A 16,816-nucleotide genomic window follows, 5' to 3' on the forward strand; every position below is an offset into this window, starting at 1 on the left:
AAAGCATGTGTGTCAATTCATGGAAAAAGGAAGAAACAGATTCCAAAGCAACAGCATCCTTTTCTTTGGTGAGCAGTAAACATCTTGATGCTGCAGTGTCGTCGTGGGTGTCACTGCTCCTGTCACTCTCAGGCCAGAATATCTAGAGACCGTACAACAGAGCGCTGAAATCTTGCTTTTCCAGGATTTGCTGACTACAGTCACAGAGCATATTGTGTTCCTGTTTATATCCACTTTGAGTTGAATGTTATGTTTTTGGGGTAGATAGAGTAAGCTAGATAGAGAGTAGAGGGTAGTCGTGTCCTTTCAAGTATATATTGTATCGGGTATGGTTTTAATTGTTTAACCGCTTTGTGACCCTGGTCTAGAAAAGCACTCTACAAATATAACTTACTTACTTACTTACTTACTTACTTAAGTCAGGGATGAGAATCTGGGGTCTTCATGAGAGGATTTAGTAAATGTCTCAGTGGGTGCAGGGTTTTGTTTTAGGCAAACAAGAGTACATGCAATTAGTGGATTGTCAGTCAGACATTTAAATGGTGCTTTAAATGAAGTCCTGAACATTTTACTCAATATTAATAATCAAGCAGGAATGTTTGATGTTGCATCTCCATTGTTCGATTTAAAACATACTTGTTAGAGTGATAACGTTCTTTGAATCCTTTCGAATTCTTCGCTCACATGTTGCTGAACTCTGAGCTGACTGTCTCCTGTACCCTTTGTTCCCGTGCCTTCTCCTCCAGTCGCTCCTGAGCATCCCGGGCTCTCCTTTCATGTCCCGTCACAACAGCCGCAGCAGCATCTTCAGCTTCAAAGGTCGTTCGAAGGACATGGGCTCGGAGAACGAGTTCGCCGACGACGAACACAGCACCGTGGAGGAGAGCGAAGACCGAAGAGGCTCCTTGTTCATCCCGTACCGACGCAACAGCTATAGCGGCTACAGCCAGGGCTCCTCGCGCATCCACCCCCTAGCACCTCACTCTGGAGGGAAGAGGAACAGCACGGTGGACTGCAACGGCGTGGTGTCGCTCATCGGGCCGGGGCATGGCAGACGGCTACTGCCTGAGGTGAAAATAGATAAAGCAGCCACTGATGACAGTGTAAGGATGTCCATGGGACAGGAATACGGTTTAGGCATGATGGTGGAGGCCCTGGTTTCTGCAACTCCTCCTTAACTCCTCTTCTCCCTTATGTTCTAGTGCAGTGGCTACTTCTACCCCCTGATGCCTGATATTACTATCCTGACCTATTATTTAAGCTAACACTGGCAGCAACTCTACGATATGTTCTGTTTTCAAAAGCTTTTTCAAGATACTAACAGTCAGATGCTGACCTGCTTTATCATTTCATTTACTTAAAAGTTACCACATGATTATCCCAGTTTCAATCACTAAAAATAATCAATTATTTTCACTCATTAAGTTATTTTATTGGTCAAGAAGTTTGATGTTTAATACCGGTAAACTACTTCACAGATTTTCTTTAGATCCGTAATAAGGTTTGGCGTGTTTCCTGTTTTTAAAGAAGCTGGAATCTTGAGGAGCACTTTATATTTCTTTAGAACTCTTCAAGTTAACACCCTTGGCGAGTTGTTCTGGCTCGTTCTAGAGTCAGAGCCTTGCCTTTAACAATAAACAAATTTAACCTTGGTGCATTTAAAACATAGCAAAACCCATGCTTAGCTTTAGATTGGGATTGAGAAATGTTTCATGTGCTAAAAATGTGTCAAATAAGTCTTCATTCATTTACTATCATGAGCTTCTTAACCAGGGTCATGTTAGTCTCTAGACTATCCCAGTTACATAGTCAGAGACTTATTACAAATAACTTCACACTAGGAGTCCTAAACCCAATTATTTAGTTGCAATGATAAAGTTAAAACGACTAGTTGCAGTTTTCAATTGACAAAAGGCAACACCTGTGTCCCTTCAAGCAATATTCCTGAGTGGAAGGGGAATTATTTTAGCGCCATGATTCCACAGGGAAACCGCGTTAGGTTGAAAGAACAATATTGATTTAGTTTTTTCTGAGTTAGTTCTCTTTATTCTTTAGCCAGCATGAACGACCCCTTCTCTTACTGTCAACCAATGTACCTGCTTTGATTGGTCTATTGTCAAACTTAGCATGGTGACGCCGCTAAAGATGTTTTAACTCTCTCTGTCTTGTTTCTGTGCATGTGACTGCATGTAGATCTTAGTCCTCTAATCTGATGATATTATTTCTGTACCAATGTCATTTTTGAGTAGATGGTTCACAATGAATTCTCCAACAGAAGCTGTGTATGTCACAAACATTTGACTCGAGCCACATAGTTACAGTGGCATGTGCTGTACGTGGTACAAGCTTATTTCTGCTCGTACCACATACAAACACTATAAATACTATACACATATAAGCTCATCATCAAGTGGTCAGTGTGAGGATCTGCGGTTAGAGAATTTACTAAGTGAACCAAAAGTGTAAAAACTGAAAATGTAATAATATGATGACATGAGAGTATGTCCGGATTGGGATAAATCGCAAATTTCAAGGATGTGATGTTATTTAATCTGACCGACGTCGTGTTTTTCTCTGAGTTTAGACGACAGATGTGGAAACTCGGAAGAAGCATTCTGGCTCACTCATGGTGTCCGTGGACCAGCTCAACTCCTCCTTCAAGGGAAAAGATCGAGCCAACAGCCAGATGAGTGTTGTCACCAACACGTTGATAGAAGGTATATCCAGAATAATATTTGAAGAGTTCACGTCCCACAGGGGTCTATTCATCACTTATTTATCTATGTTGACGAAATATCATTTTCAAAACTACACTTTTTACATTAAACATTACCAAAATAAATCATTCAACATGAGGCTAAAACCTTTAACTTTCAAACCATGGAGGTTTATTTTCATTCATTTCATTCTTCAGCTTATATGTATTTTTTTTGCCAGAAAAGTACATATTTTAGCTCATTGACAAAATCTTTTTTAGATTTCACATAGATGTGGGGATTAACTCGAAAAAGCGAGTTACATTATTTCTTATTCACATACAAATCTGGGGAAATCACATCACAAAAAGGATTTTACAAAATAGTTCATGGTACCCAAAAGTCCAGAGTGGGAGCCATTTACAGTCCCATGAGCAGATTTCATGGTGTCTCCTTTCAAACAGAGAATGTGAAGTAAACATGCCTTCAATTAAAAACAACATTTTTGCTTCTCGACTGTGTCAGAGTTGGAAGATTCTCAGAAGACGTGTCCTCCCTGCTGGAACAAGTTCTCCAACACTTTCCTGATCTGGGAGTGTAGTCCTCTCTGGCTGAAGATCAAACACATCGTCCACTTGATCGTCATGGACCCTTTCGTAGACCTGGCCATCACCATCTGCATCGTCCTCAACACTCTCTTTATGGCCATGGAGCATTATCCTATGACCCCGCAGTTCGAGGGAGTCCTGTCTGTGGGGAACCAGGTGAGATTCTGATTCCTGCCTCCTTTTTTTTCTACCCACCATGCACTGCGACAAGTTTCTTTTGTAACTTCAAATGTGTTCTTGAACATCTTTCTGCCGCTCAGCAGTTCGAGAAGCACTGTAGGTCCAGTTTGTCCCGACCACATAAGTTCAAACTAAGATGCATCACGAGCACTTAAGCCTGCAAACACACGTAATTCTCTGCACTGGACTTTGATGGGAGCTCATTAAAGATTTACTCCCACTTTAAAGTATCTCGCCTGCTCCGGTCCGTCGCACTGACTCATGTAGACGCCACCATTCTCTTCTGAATCCTGCGACACTCGCCGTGCAGTAGGAACACCCAAACGCTGAAGGGAAACTGCTTGAAAACAGTTTCCCTTCAGCGTTGGTTTGCCGCCTGCTTCCCGAGCTCAGGCGGCCAGGACAGGAAATGAGGTTGGAGGAATCTGCGTGTTGTCAAGTGTAAAAAACAGGAACTAAGGTCAGAGTAATTTGTGTGGTGTGATCGATGGTGCAGGATGAATCATTGGGTATTCTCTGCAACTCTCATTGGGAACATGATTTGCTGTTGGAAGGGAAATATGGGAAAGTGCATTAATGCTTCTGCTGGAAAACTGTGACATTAGTGCTGTAACCTTGCTGGCATGAGAGTCTCCTCAGCAGATCTCTCTGGATCAAATAGTACTTTGTGGGCAGACTACACATGCTGTTAAAAAGGGCTTTGCTAATGTAGTCTTTACAGCCACAGATTTAACTTTTTACCTTTTTAACTTTCTTATCATGGTTATATGTATGTGAACCTTCAGTTGCATTAACACATTTAGAGTCACGCACAAATAAACAAAATCGCCTCCCAAATAACCAAATTACATTGGTCGACTCCTGGAGCGTTTTTAAACAGACAAATGTTTTCCAAGTCTCTCAACGTCTTGCTGCTCCCCAAATGAATAGAAAATAACTCACCATTCACTTCATTTTAAATGAGCAATACTGTTAAGCTGAGCATTTATCAACCGCTTCTGTACACAGGTGTTCACTGCCATCTTCGCCGGGGAAATGTTCGCCAAGCTGATTGCCATGGATCCCTACTACTATTTCCAGGGAGGCTGGAACTGCTTCGACGGCTTCATCGTGACACTGAGTTTAGTGGAACTGGGACTGTCCGACGTGGAAGGCCTGTCCATGCTGAGGTCATTCCGTTTGGTGAGCAGAAGGTTCATCTTGTGATGGCCGGATCATCACACTTTAGAAACGTGCAAGGTTTAGTTGATCAGATGATTTTATCAGTACAAGAGTACCAGAGATACTGTTGGACTAAGGAATTGAATGTAGGCATTCAAGGTATGGCTTGTTAAAATAGAAACATGTTAAAAATCGCAATGATACTTAGTCGTATTTTTGGAAATAATGCTTATATTTCGTTAAAATAAAATAAAAGCAAAAAGGGAATAGTAGATAAAAAAAGGTCTATTTATAAGGGGAATGCTCACAAAAAGGACATTTGATTCTGTGAGTGGTAACACAGAATCCGGTTTGCATTTTTTACATTCTTTAACCAGCATTTTGAATGAGCATCGTTAAAAAGGTACCGATATCAGATAAAAGTAAAAAAAATCCCATTCCTACTACTAGAGTTGTTTAGATGTATTGCAAAAAAAACTAGAAATGACATTGAAAATTCAATCGTGTTTTCCGTACAGCTGAGAGTGTTCAAACTTGCCAAATCCTGGCCAACCCTCAACATGCTGATCAAAATCATCGGTAACTCAGTGGGAGCGCTTGGTAACCTGACCCTGGTTCTGGCCATCATCGTCTTCATCTTCGCCGTGGTGGGCATGCAACTGTTCGGCAAGAGCTACAAGGACTGCGTGTGTAAGATCGCAGAAGACTGTAAACTTCCTCGCTGGCACATGCACGACTTCTTCCACTCCTTCCTGATCGTGTTCCGGGTCCTGTGCGGGGAATGGATCGAGACCATGTGGGACTGTATGGAGGTGGCGGGGCAGACCATGTGTCTCACCGTCTTCATGATGGTGATGGTGATTGGAAACCTGGTGGTGAGTACAGGAACGACAGATACGCGGCTGCATCTCGGTGAAAAGGTTAAGCAGGTACATTCATCTTGTAGGTGTTGAATCTCTTCCTGGCTTTGCTGCTGAGCTCATTCAGTGCCGACAACCTCGCGGCAACAGATGACGACGGGGAACCCAACAACCTTCTGCTGGCCGTCAACCGCATCAAGGCGGGGATCGCCTGGATCAAGTCACATGTGCGGCTACTTGTTAATATGATTCTCAGAAAGGTATGGATTTTTTTTTTACCAATAACTTCATTGGCCAAGGAATTATTTCAAACATTCTGCCCTCTGACCCGCAGCCGATCGAAGATGAGCAAAAGCCGCTGGATGACATGTACGAGAAGAAGCTCAATTGCATAGCAAACCACACCGTGGACATCAATCGTGAACTGGACTATGCTAAAAATGGCAACGGCACAACCAGCGGCATCGGCAGCAGCGTTGGAAAGTACATGATTGATGAAGACTACATGTCCTTCATCCACAACCCCAACCTCACCGTCTGTGTGCCCATCGCTGTTGGAGAGTCCGACTTTGAGAACCTTAACACAGAGGACTTCAGCAGCGAGTCGGAGGTTGAGAACAGTAAAGACGTGAGTAGGACTAGCTGTTATTATTATTGTCTCATTTACAGCAGGGCTCAGAATTAAAATCCAAAGATATCTAGATATCTACAAAATGTTTTTAATTGTATCCGTGGCCTGACATTGTGGCATTGTGATGTGCCTTGTGATAGATGGATGGATGGATGGATTAACTTTGTTGATCTGAAGCTAAAATGATGAATCTACTAGAAAAAGCTCTGAATAAAAAACATAATGCTGTAAAAAACATATCATTGTATCAAATAAAGCAACTGTTATAATTCAAGGATTAAGCTAAGCTAAGAGAAAGGAAGGTAGCGAATGATAAAGCGACAGTAGAATAATTGATTGATATAACCAAACACTATACATCATTCATGAGGAATCCTTAAGGTTTTTTTGTGTGAAGGTTCATTGTACAGTTTCAAAACATTGAGGTGGCTCTGACTGAGGCGGTGACACAAACAAAAGCAGACAATGCAGAGAAGCAGAACATAGTCTGTCACCTTGACCCACTTTAGTCGCTCGAGAGGACACATGCAGCAGGGCTGCTTTTGTTCTGGCTCCAGATTCCTATTATGCAGGGTTCTGTCAACCAGCACCACAACCAGCACCACTGACACTGAACCACACACACCACTATAAGGATAAGAAGAGGGACAATTTTACCTGACTGCAACATGATACAAAACCATATATAATGAAACTGAATTTGAACCTAAAGTTCTCTTGCTCTTACATAATATAGATCAGAATGTTATCCGCAATTCTATCTTCACTGTATTTACAATTGGATTGTATTAAGTCTGTGAATATCAGAAATATGATAACATGCCTCCTATAGTGTCTCCAAGAACAGAGAGATAATACCTTTTTTATTTTGTCCATTTGTAGCTGTTTAGCAATCTATTGAAGCCAAACACAGTAGACCACCTCAAGAATCATTTTAGTGATTCTTTAAATCATTAAAATGTATACAAAGGATTGAAATGATTTTTAAAGATGTTGGTTATCCCACAAACGTTGGAATATGGTGAAGATTTGTGATTAAATTCGAAATAAAATGTTCTTCGTTCTTATCACTCGTCACAGAAGTAATCTGATCTTTGGAACCTTTTCTCTGCAGGACGACACCAGTTCATCCGAGGGCAGCACCATTGACATCAAGCCTGACGTTGAGGAGGTGGCTGTGGTGGATGTTGTGGAGGAGTATGTTGACCCGGAAGCCTGCTGGACAGATGGTCAGTGTTTATTCAAAAATCTTGATGAGAGATTCTTCTGCTGAGGCCTGTCTACAGACGTGATGTCTTTGTGAAACAGAATGCGTGGCGAAGTACCCGTGCTGTGATGTTCCCATCACCCATGGTTGGGGGAAACACTGGTGGTTCCTGAGGAAGACCTGCTACCTGATCGTGGAACACAACTGGTTTGAAACTCTGATCATCTTCATGATCTTGCTCAGCAGTGGAGCTCTGGTGAGAAAACACAACAATCCATCTTCCTGTCACAAACGGTTTATGTTTGAAATAATTCAACATTGATAGTTGGCTATATTTGTTTCGGGAGTTGACACAATGATAGATGTTTCTTTCTTATCTAGCACTATTACTACTACTGTCATGCTTGAGCAATATTTTAGAACATCAACATCAGTGATCCAATGGAAGATTTAAAAATGAGCAAAAAAGGGAAGACCAGGCATTGCAAGCCCCCAATTAAGATTTTAGTTCAGGCACAGGTGGAAAAAGAAGATGTGAAACTCTTTGCATTAGTCAGGCCTTTGATGTTCTCCTGTATTTAGCAATGGACAGTTGATTTTCAAGTGTAGCACAAATACTTGGGTCTTCCCGTTTAATGTTTCGTGAACGGTTTGACAAACCCCAACACGAAAATCACTTTGTGCTGTAATTTGTTTTAAAACAACTCTTAATATTTGAGTTGAAATTAGTCAAAAATCTCTGTAATTATAAACGTTTGTTTCCAGATTCTGTGTCAAAAAGAAAAAGTTAGTACACGGACACAAACAGTGGAGAAAAAATAAATAAATCCGATTTTTTTTTAATGTTGCTGACTAACCAAGGCAAGCTAAACACTATAAGTAAGGATGAAATTAAACAGTAAAATAAAAAGTACTATTGTATTGTGTTGTATTGGTTCAGTTAATAGAACCAGCCTAGAAAAAGTAATAAAGTATGATTTAAAAAGGTTAATTTCTATTGAACCTAAAAGCAGGGGAGTGATGGAGCAGGCAAACATGATCCTGCTGGTGTGTGCTCTTCTTTCCATCATTCAGACGGACAGCTGGTGTAGTGACATCCACACCAACAGTACAATATTTATATGATGGTCAGACGGCAGAAAGCCTTTCCCACTCGTTTTAAAGACAAATCAATGAACCGTTTCTTTAAAGAGAATGAATGAGAAGAGGCTCATTGGATCGTTCAGCAGTAACCACTTGATCTTTCTCTGCCACTGCTCAGGCCTTCGAGGACGTCTACATCGAGCAGAGGAAGGTCATCAAAATCATCCTGGAATATGCTGATCGCGTCTTCACCTACATCTTCATCCTGGAGATGTTGCTGAAGTGGGTGGCGTACGGATTCGTGAAGTACTTCACCAACGCCTGGTGCTGGCTCGACTTCTTCATCGTAGATGTAAGTTGGATTATCTATGAAGCCTAAAGGGCAGCTAATGTGTTCATTTGAGCGTCTCTCAAATGAGTTTGTTCGGAACTCTGTTTTGATTCAAATATTTTTAAAATGACCTTAAGCCCCGCCCACTGAAAACACTTTGTTTTTCCTGGAGATTGAATGTAATCAGACCCGTAACCAGACCCACTCTGCTGTGATTGGTCAAACATCAATGTTCGCCACCGCTTATCATTGATCCAGGAAGCCTCCACCTCCAAGGGACATGTTTTATAAACAAAGTGGGCATGATTACATCTGGCTGGAGGAGGAATGAAGCCATTATTACGTCATAATGGACTTCACTCTTGTAACCTTTCCTTTGCTGAGATTTCAGACGGAGGAGAACTTTATAAAGTAATGAGTTCAAAACATGGTCATGATGAGGGACTTACTGCATCTTGGAGAGGAAGACTTCAACATTTAAAACATGTGAGCGAGTCAGGAGAGTTGGGTTTTCACATTAGATGCCCTTTAAAATGTTTTTCCACTATCAAGTGAATAATGAATATTTCCAGACGTGCGTGAGACAATCGCAGAGCTGATCTTACAAGAATGATTTCCTAATTTTCTTTGCTTCTTTAGGTAAACCTACACACGTGTGTCTATAATGTTGTCAATTCTTAACGTGCTGTGCTGGGTTTCTCACTAGACTTGTCTAGTTCATGTCGATCTTTCCCTGTTGCTGCTCACAATCTCACTTTTTTATTTTTATTTTGGGCCACTTTCTTCTTCATTGACAACTTTTCCAATCATGTGGATTAATTATATAGAGTCACAGGTGAGTGAAAAAATAGTATTTAGCTCCAAAATTCCGTGAGAGTCCTGAGGAACATGAATGTAGTGCAGTACACTATATTATAGTAAACACTAACCCAATAAACTGTCTTTGACCTGCAATACTCTTGTTGGTTAAAAGGTTAAATGTTGTGGGTTAAATGGAGAAACAAGAAAGTGTCAAACACATTCTTTTTAGTTTGTTTCAGGCAAAAGTGTCTAAAAAATCTATCTTCTTCAAGTTTTTCTTATACTGCATTATTTTGTATATGTATTTCATTGTTTGATAATGTCTGTTTGTGACTTGATAGTAGTACATTTCAAAATAGTACATCTGATATTTAAAAAAGGAAGTTCTCTTTAGCTCAACAAAAGGAATAATTTAGTTGTATTGACAAATATTTACTGACTATTTTTTTTTAAGCTAATATCACTCCACAAGTAATTGAATTAAAAATATTTTTCTTCCAATTCATATATTGTCTTAAATATTACACTCATTAAAGGTTCCTGATTGGTTTCCTGCTTAGTATTAAAGTCTCAAGTCTCTAACTTGTGCTGTATTTGTTTTGTTTATTCTTCGTGTGTGCTCGCTGTTTTGAGCTGTCCCCTGTCTCACAGCAGGTGTCTTCAACTGTGTCCTTCTCTAGGTTGAGAGCAGCACTGCTCCTTGGTGGCGGGGCTCTGAGGGTCCAGGGTAAGATTAATCTGTCGTGTTGGGGCTCCTACTTTCACAGGTTTTCCTATAGTCTCTTACCATGAAAGTTGTCCTCAACATCTTTTGAGTGAGATGCCCCCTGGTGTTGACACCGTTGCCGTTCCATATTGTGTACTGTGTGTATTATTGTGTCACATTATTTAGTGTTCGTAAGTACATCCTTCCTCTATTTTACTCCCCTTTGTTTGACTCTTTTTCTTCTCTTCCTTTCACTGTGTCAACCACAAGTTTCTTTCCAGGTGTGCTCACTGTGCTGCTGGCCTGCCAAACTAAACCAAACACTAACATGAGTAGACGTGACAACTATTGATCTCTTATGTGAATCTGTCGACACCCCCTCCTGCGTTTTTTATAGATCCATATATATAGATATAGATGTATATCTATACATATCTATAGATATGACTATATACGCATCTATTTGTGTAAATAACACAACTTGACCTGACACAATGTCGAGCTCCATCTTTCTCTCTACGTTCCTCTAACTGTGTGGATCCTCTCTTTGCTTCTGTCTTCTCCTTCTGTCTCTATCTGTGTAGGTGTCTATAGTCAGCCTCATAGCTAATGCTTTGGGCTACTCCGATCTAGGCCCGATAAAATCACTCAGGACACTGAGAGCCCTGAGACCCCTCAGGGCCCTGTCCCGGTTTGAGGGGATGAGGGTAAGAGCCAAGATACCAGGCAGCTGCTTCCTCTGCATGCCTGCTTAAAAAAAAGCATGCTAGTGATGGAAACGTAGAAGATGAAGGAACAAAAGAGGTCTAGATACAAGCTTCTTGCATGGATGCTGATCATCTCAGATGGTCTCCACCATCTGATCTGATTTCCTGCTTTTATATATAATTAGCTGTTACATATTTAAGAATATGATTTACTGGTTAAAGCATGTGTACACTATAGCAGGGCTGTCAATCATATTTGTGATGTCAGACTTGAATATTAGATATTTTTCATGACTATAACTCAAACCTGGCAAGTCCTATTATGTCTAATTCAGATTACATCATCTGTTTGTATACATTTTTATCCTGATTACTTATCTTGTGTTTGTAGGTGATGAAGTTAGCAATTGATTTTTTCCAGAAATGTTCATGTGCCCTTCATCTTAATGGCAATGCTTGGGTGGCAACGTCAGCATGTGAAGCTTGTAATGGATGGATCCGTGGAGAGATGGGTGGGTGGATGGATGAAGGAATGGGTGCATTATTGGTTAGGTAGAAGGATGGGTGGATAAATGAATGGATGGGTGAATGAATTCCTGTGTGGAGAGATGGGTAGATAGATAGGTGGATTAAAGGGAGATACATGTATGGATAGATGGTTGAATGAATGGATGGGTGGTTTGATGGATAGATGGTTGAATGAATGGATGGGTGGATGGATGAATGCATGGATTGATGGGTGGAAAGAAAGATAGAATCACGGGGGATACATGTATGAATGGATGGATAGATGGATGGATAGATGGTTGAATGAATGGATAGATGGATAGATGGATAGATTTGAGGGGGATGCATGAATGAATGGATAGATGGTTGAATGTATGGGTGGATGGATGGATGGATGAATTAATGGATGGGTAGATGGATAGATAGATAGATAGATAGATAGATAGATAGATAGATAGATAGATAGATAGATAGATAGATGGGTAGGTGGGTGGATAGACCATTGATTGGATGAGTGTATCATTGATTTGATGACTGAATGGATAGATGATGTCCTCCTTAAAATAATGTTTTATTAAGATACTATATCTAAATATTTGGTTAGCCAGTATTGGTCGTTACAATACTTCCTGGAAAAGTCCTTGGCCCCGTTCCCACTGCTGACTATGTTTTGTTCTATGCTTCATCAACATTTTGCTGAGGCAAGTTAGCTGCTTCTGCTAAAGTTCCTTGCATTGCCGTGAATGTACAAAGCTCGTCGCAGATATGATCGACTTCCAGGTGCAAACATTTCCAGGTATACAAGCCGTAGAGCGGAGTCATGGTTTTAGGACGTGCATAACTTATTCCTGGATATTGACAGCCCTGAGGTATCGTACACATTTCATTTCTTGTCATTTGAACCAAAGAGATGCTTCTGTGAGTCAAACCTGTAGAAAGAGAAGTTAGGTTTACGAGATACACCTGACGTAGGCCTTGCTGACTGAACGATCAACGCTGTCACAGTTCGAAGTGTGGTCAGTGACAGTGGGTCATTTGGCGAGTTACAACACTGAAATCTGTCTTTCCAGGTGAGTCTTTGTGAAAGTCCTAAAGACTAGAAAATCTCCTCTGATCATTATTGGATCTGTTTTGATTTCACTCAGCCTTCAGTTGTTAAGGCACTGAACCTTCTGCCTGTCGCTCTGCACAGTCATCCTGATAACTGATCTTAGCACAGTTTGGCTTTGGCAATGTCACACTGGAAGACCAACAAACTTCTGGTTGCATACGCCCCTCCCCAATCATACCTGCCCACAGTTTCTGTCCCTGTTTTGTGATTTGCATCTGGCCAGCTTTTTATTTTTTTAATGTGAATGCATCTTTTTTTTTCTTTAAACGTGGCTGGAATGAAAGAAAATGTTTTTTTGTGTTTTTTGATTGGCTGTCTGACGTGACGCTTATGTGGAGTCAAATGCACTTAAAGCAGAATGTTGTCTTGATCCTTTTTGCTTTATTGATGCTTTGCTAGCGTTATTTGTTATTTAACCAACGTCTATTTTAGTTTTTACAGAGTGTAACTTGGAGGGGTGTAAGAATTTTAATTGGAAAATACCTCATATTTAATCCAGAAACGTAGTATATGACACCCCAACTAATCTGGCTATAAAATCAACAATAATATAATACGTTACCAGGGTATATATCCTAAAATGTATCAGGTTTCTCATCTCAGTCAGGCTGCTAAATAAATCCTGACCAGAACAGAGACTAAAAACCTCTTTTCCACCGATTTTTATTTTACAAATATGATAAATCCATCTTGATCTAATCCCAGGGATTAAATCAAATCGTAAATCTAAAAATTCCATCAATATTTTTACACTCCTGTCTGACTCTTAAGACCTTAACACACGTCATAAAAGCATCAGTGGACTTCCTTCTTGTGCCAAAATTCCACATTCTTCTAGGTTGTGGTCAACGCTCTGGTGGGTGCCATCCCTTCCATCATGAATGTGCTGCTGGTGTGTCTCATCTTCTGGCTCATCTTCAGCATCATGGGTGTCAACCTGTTTGCTGGAAAGTATTATTACTGCTACAATGATACGGCGGAGGCAGCGTTCCTACCCGACGAGGTCAACAACAAGACTGAGTGTTTTGCATTCATCAATGCAAACTATACTAATGTCAGATGGAGGAACGTCAAGATTAACTTCGATAACGTGGGTGCAGGATACCTAGCCCTGCTGCAAGTGGTGAGCGCCCGTTGTTGTGACGTTAACTTGACATTCAATGTGTGAGCGTTAATGACGTTTGTCCTCTTTACCTGCAGGCAACATTTAAAGGCTGGATGGACATCATGTATGCAGCAATAGACTCTAGAAGGGTAAGCATATAAACTCTAGTACAAGACTGCAAAAAACTGACCAAAATGTTTCCTTCAACTAAAATAAATCTCTAATCTTGGAAATATGGTGTTACAACATGATCTGGATCTTATAATCCATGCGTTTGTGTCTTCTCGTTTGGAATTGTACAATTGTATTAGTTAATTTTCATGTCTAAACAAGAAGGAGCTGTCTCGCTTGCAGTTAATACTCTGCAGCGAGAATTCTGACCTCTAGTAGGAGAACTCACATTTCCCTGATCCTTAAATGTCTTTACTGGCTGCCAGTTTCTTTCAGGATCAATTTTAAAATTCTGGTTCTTACTTTCATAACTATTCATGGTCAGGCTCCACCTTATATCAGTGATCTGATCCAGACTTACACCCCAGCTCGGGCTCTGAGGTCTGTGGATAAGAATCTACTGATGGTTCCTGAACACACTTCAGGACCAGAGGAGAGAAATCCTTCCAGGCTGTTGCTCCTAAGCTTTGGAACGATCTTCCTCTCCCTCTGTGTTTGATAAGAAACATCTAAAGATATCTTTCTCTTAATTTTCTGGGACTTATGTTGTCTTGGCCTTTTAGAGTTTTAAAATTTGCATGTATTTCTAAATGTGTATTGTTTTTGATTGTTCAAGCGCTTTGTGACTCTAGTCTAGAAAAGCACTTTACATAAAAACTATTACTTACTTACTTACTTACTTAAGCAGTATGCAAACCCTTACCTCCAGGTGTTACTGGACGGGTATTCAGGTTTCTGTCCTCTAAATCTTCAGGTGGAGGACCAGCCGAGCTACGAAGACAACTTGTACATGTACATCTACTTTGTTATCTTCATCATCTTTGGCTCCTTCTTCACCCTGAACCTCTTCATCGGTGTGATCATTGATAACTTCAACCAGCAAAAGAAAAAGATAAGTTGAATTTTCCTCCATCAGTCTAGAAATGCTCAAGAAAATGAATGGTTCAGTTCCCTTAAAATGATAGTTATCGCAACATTGAAATGTCATTGATTTTCTACTCACCCTCATGACCACCAAGTGTTGGTGTTAATTCCACAGTAATCCTGGTCTTTTGGGAGTTACAGGCAGAAATCTATGTCCATATGACGCTCAAGAACGGAGCTCAATTTTCTTTGTTCAAGAAGACAACAGAACAATAGTTATACCTTCATACTAATTAAGATTTAACGTGAGAAATTGATCTGAAAAAGCAAGTGTCGATCGTCTACACTCTGAGCTCAAGCAATATTTATTTGTAATGTTTTTTATGAACAATTCCTCTTGTCGAGGCTTTATTACAAGAGGGAAATTAAAGACAAACAATATAGAGGTATTTGGATGTTTTATGTTGCATTATGAATAAGTACAAATCTAAAAACACAGGGATTAATCAGAAAATAATCTAACCCCTCAGTCAACATGAGGGTGGGTAGAAAATGACTAAAATGTTAATTTTGGATGAACTATCCCTTTAAGTAGAAGACCTCTGAATGACAGAAAACTATTTTGAAGAAACTCTAAAATGCAGTTGGAAATAAATTAAATAATTTACTTTGGAAAACAGTGTTTCATAGATTTCCATGAACTGTACAGATATATAGTTGAGTTTTTTGAGTCTGTTCGAAAGTGTATATATAAGCTTATATAGCCCTCATAAAGTACTCTGGCCACTTTAGCTATGATGGAAATGTATGCAACTGACGTCTCAGACACACTTCCATAAAGCAAATTTGTGTAGTGAAGATCACTGTCTAAAACAAAATAATTAAATGTTTACTGTGTAAATCACTGCTGTTCAGAATGAAACCAAATAAAAGTCATAATGGTACTTAGTGCTGCTTAAAGTCATATATTCCTCACAAAATGTCTCCTCAATGGAGAAACTGAATTGTAACCATATATTTTCTGTCCCTTTACTTTGGGGGTCAGGACATTTTCATGACAGAAGAACAAAAGAAATACTACAATGCCATGAAAAAACTTGGGTCCAAGAAACCGCAGAAGCCTATCCCAAGACCTCAGGTGCGACCTATACATTTTTTTTTAATGTGAAACAAAATAAACACTTGTTTCTCTGAATTTGCAGAACAAGATCCAGGGAATGGTGTTTGACTTCGTCACGCAGCAGGTCTTCGACATCTCCATCATGATCCTCATCTGCCTCAACATGGTCACCATGATGGTGGAGACGGACGACCAGTCAGAGGAGACGGAGGATGTGCTTTATTGGGTCAACTTCATCTTCATCGTGGTCTTCACCATAGAGTTCGTGCTGAAGCTGTTTGCACTGCGTCACTACTACTTCACCAACGGCTGGAACATCTTTGACGTGGTGGTCGTCATTCTATCAATTGTTGGCAAGTATTTCAAATGACTATTGATGCCCAAGTAAAGATGTCCCCAGTCTCCAAATCATGATGCAAAACAGATCCCTTCATTTCTCAATGTTAAATGTTCCCCCCCGTCTTAACATATTTTGGAAGTATCCAAATCGTCTCTTGGCCTTTAAATGGTTGAATCAATGACCAATAGCATGTGAATTTGTTAGCATAAATATAGATGCAACAGTAGTAGATTTGTATCATGATTTATATTCATTATCTCTCAATCAACTCTCACAGAAGCAGCAGTCTAATGGCATTTTTGCATTATCCACCCACCGTCAATGACTCCCAGGTCTCAGTCAGCCTAGAGGTTGTGTTATTTGCCAGCACTGACTACTATTTGGTCTCCATGAGTGAGTGTTTTATCTAAGTCTGGGATTTGCTCTACAGAGCATTGTCTGTCAAAGCATGAGGTAATGCAAGTCGCAGAAATCTGTATTGTGTTTATCTTATCGTATGACTATCGAGTTTGTATATCGTTAACCCAGAGTTTGCTGGCATTGATGACTCATTTATTATATGTTTATGTTAAAGAAATATTTCCTTTTCTTTTGTGGGTTTACTTGTAGGTCAAATTATGCTAGTGC

General features: G+C 40.1%; 1 protein-coding gene across 7 annotated transcripts in view; it reads left to right on the top strand.

Moving 5' to 3' along the window:
• Positions 1 to 16,816, top strand: part of LOC148070424 (sodium channel protein type 8 subunit alpha-like) — a 43,349-nt gene that overhangs the window by 21,094 nt on the left and 5,439 nt on the right. For 4 of the 7 annotated variants that reach the window (XM_087800398.1, XM_087800402.1, XM_087800397.1 and 1 more), the window contains 16 exons: positions 747 to 1,103; positions 2,585 to 2,717; positions 3,222 to 3,460; positions 4,493 to 4,666; positions 5,164 to 5,520; positions 5,592 to 5,765; positions 5,840 to 6,133; positions 7,251 to 7,365; positions 7,445 to 7,599; positions 8,605 to 8,778; positions 10,849 to 10,971; positions 13,428 to 13,712; positions 13,790 to 13,843; positions 14,620 to 14,757; positions 15,763 to 15,867; positions 15,932 to 16,202. In XM_087800398.1, the coding sequence (XP_087656524.1) occupies positions 747 to 1,103; positions 2,585 to 2,717; positions 3,222 to 3,460; positions 4,493 to 4,666; positions 5,164 to 5,520; positions 5,592 to 5,765; positions 5,840 to 6,133; positions 7,251 to 7,365; positions 7,445 to 7,599; positions 8,605 to 8,778; positions 10,849 to 10,971; positions 13,428 to 13,712; positions 13,790 to 13,843; positions 14,620 to 14,757; positions 15,763 to 15,867; positions 15,932 to 16,202 (3,148 nt within the window). The remainder of the gene's footprint in view (positions 1 to 746; positions 1,104 to 2,584; positions 2,718 to 3,221; positions 3,461 to 4,492; positions 4,667 to 5,163; positions 5,521 to 5,591; positions 5,766 to 5,839; positions 6,134 to 7,250; positions 7,366 to 7,444; positions 7,600 to 8,604; positions 8,779 to 10,848; positions 10,972 to 13,427; positions 13,713 to 13,789; positions 13,844 to 14,619; positions 14,758 to 15,762; positions 15,868 to 15,931; positions 16,203 to 16,816) is intronic. The other 3 variants (XM_087800400.1, XM_087800399.1, XM_087800403.1) reach the window with 1 other exon arrangement.

The sequence above is a fragment of the Callionymus lyra genome, chromosome 10 (genome assembly GCF_982586985.1).
Source record: "Callionymus lyra chromosome 10, fCalLyr1.hap1.1, whole genome shotgun sequence".
NCBI lineage: Eukaryota > Metazoa > Chordata > Actinopteri > Syngnathiformes > Callionymidae > Callionymus > Callionymus lyra.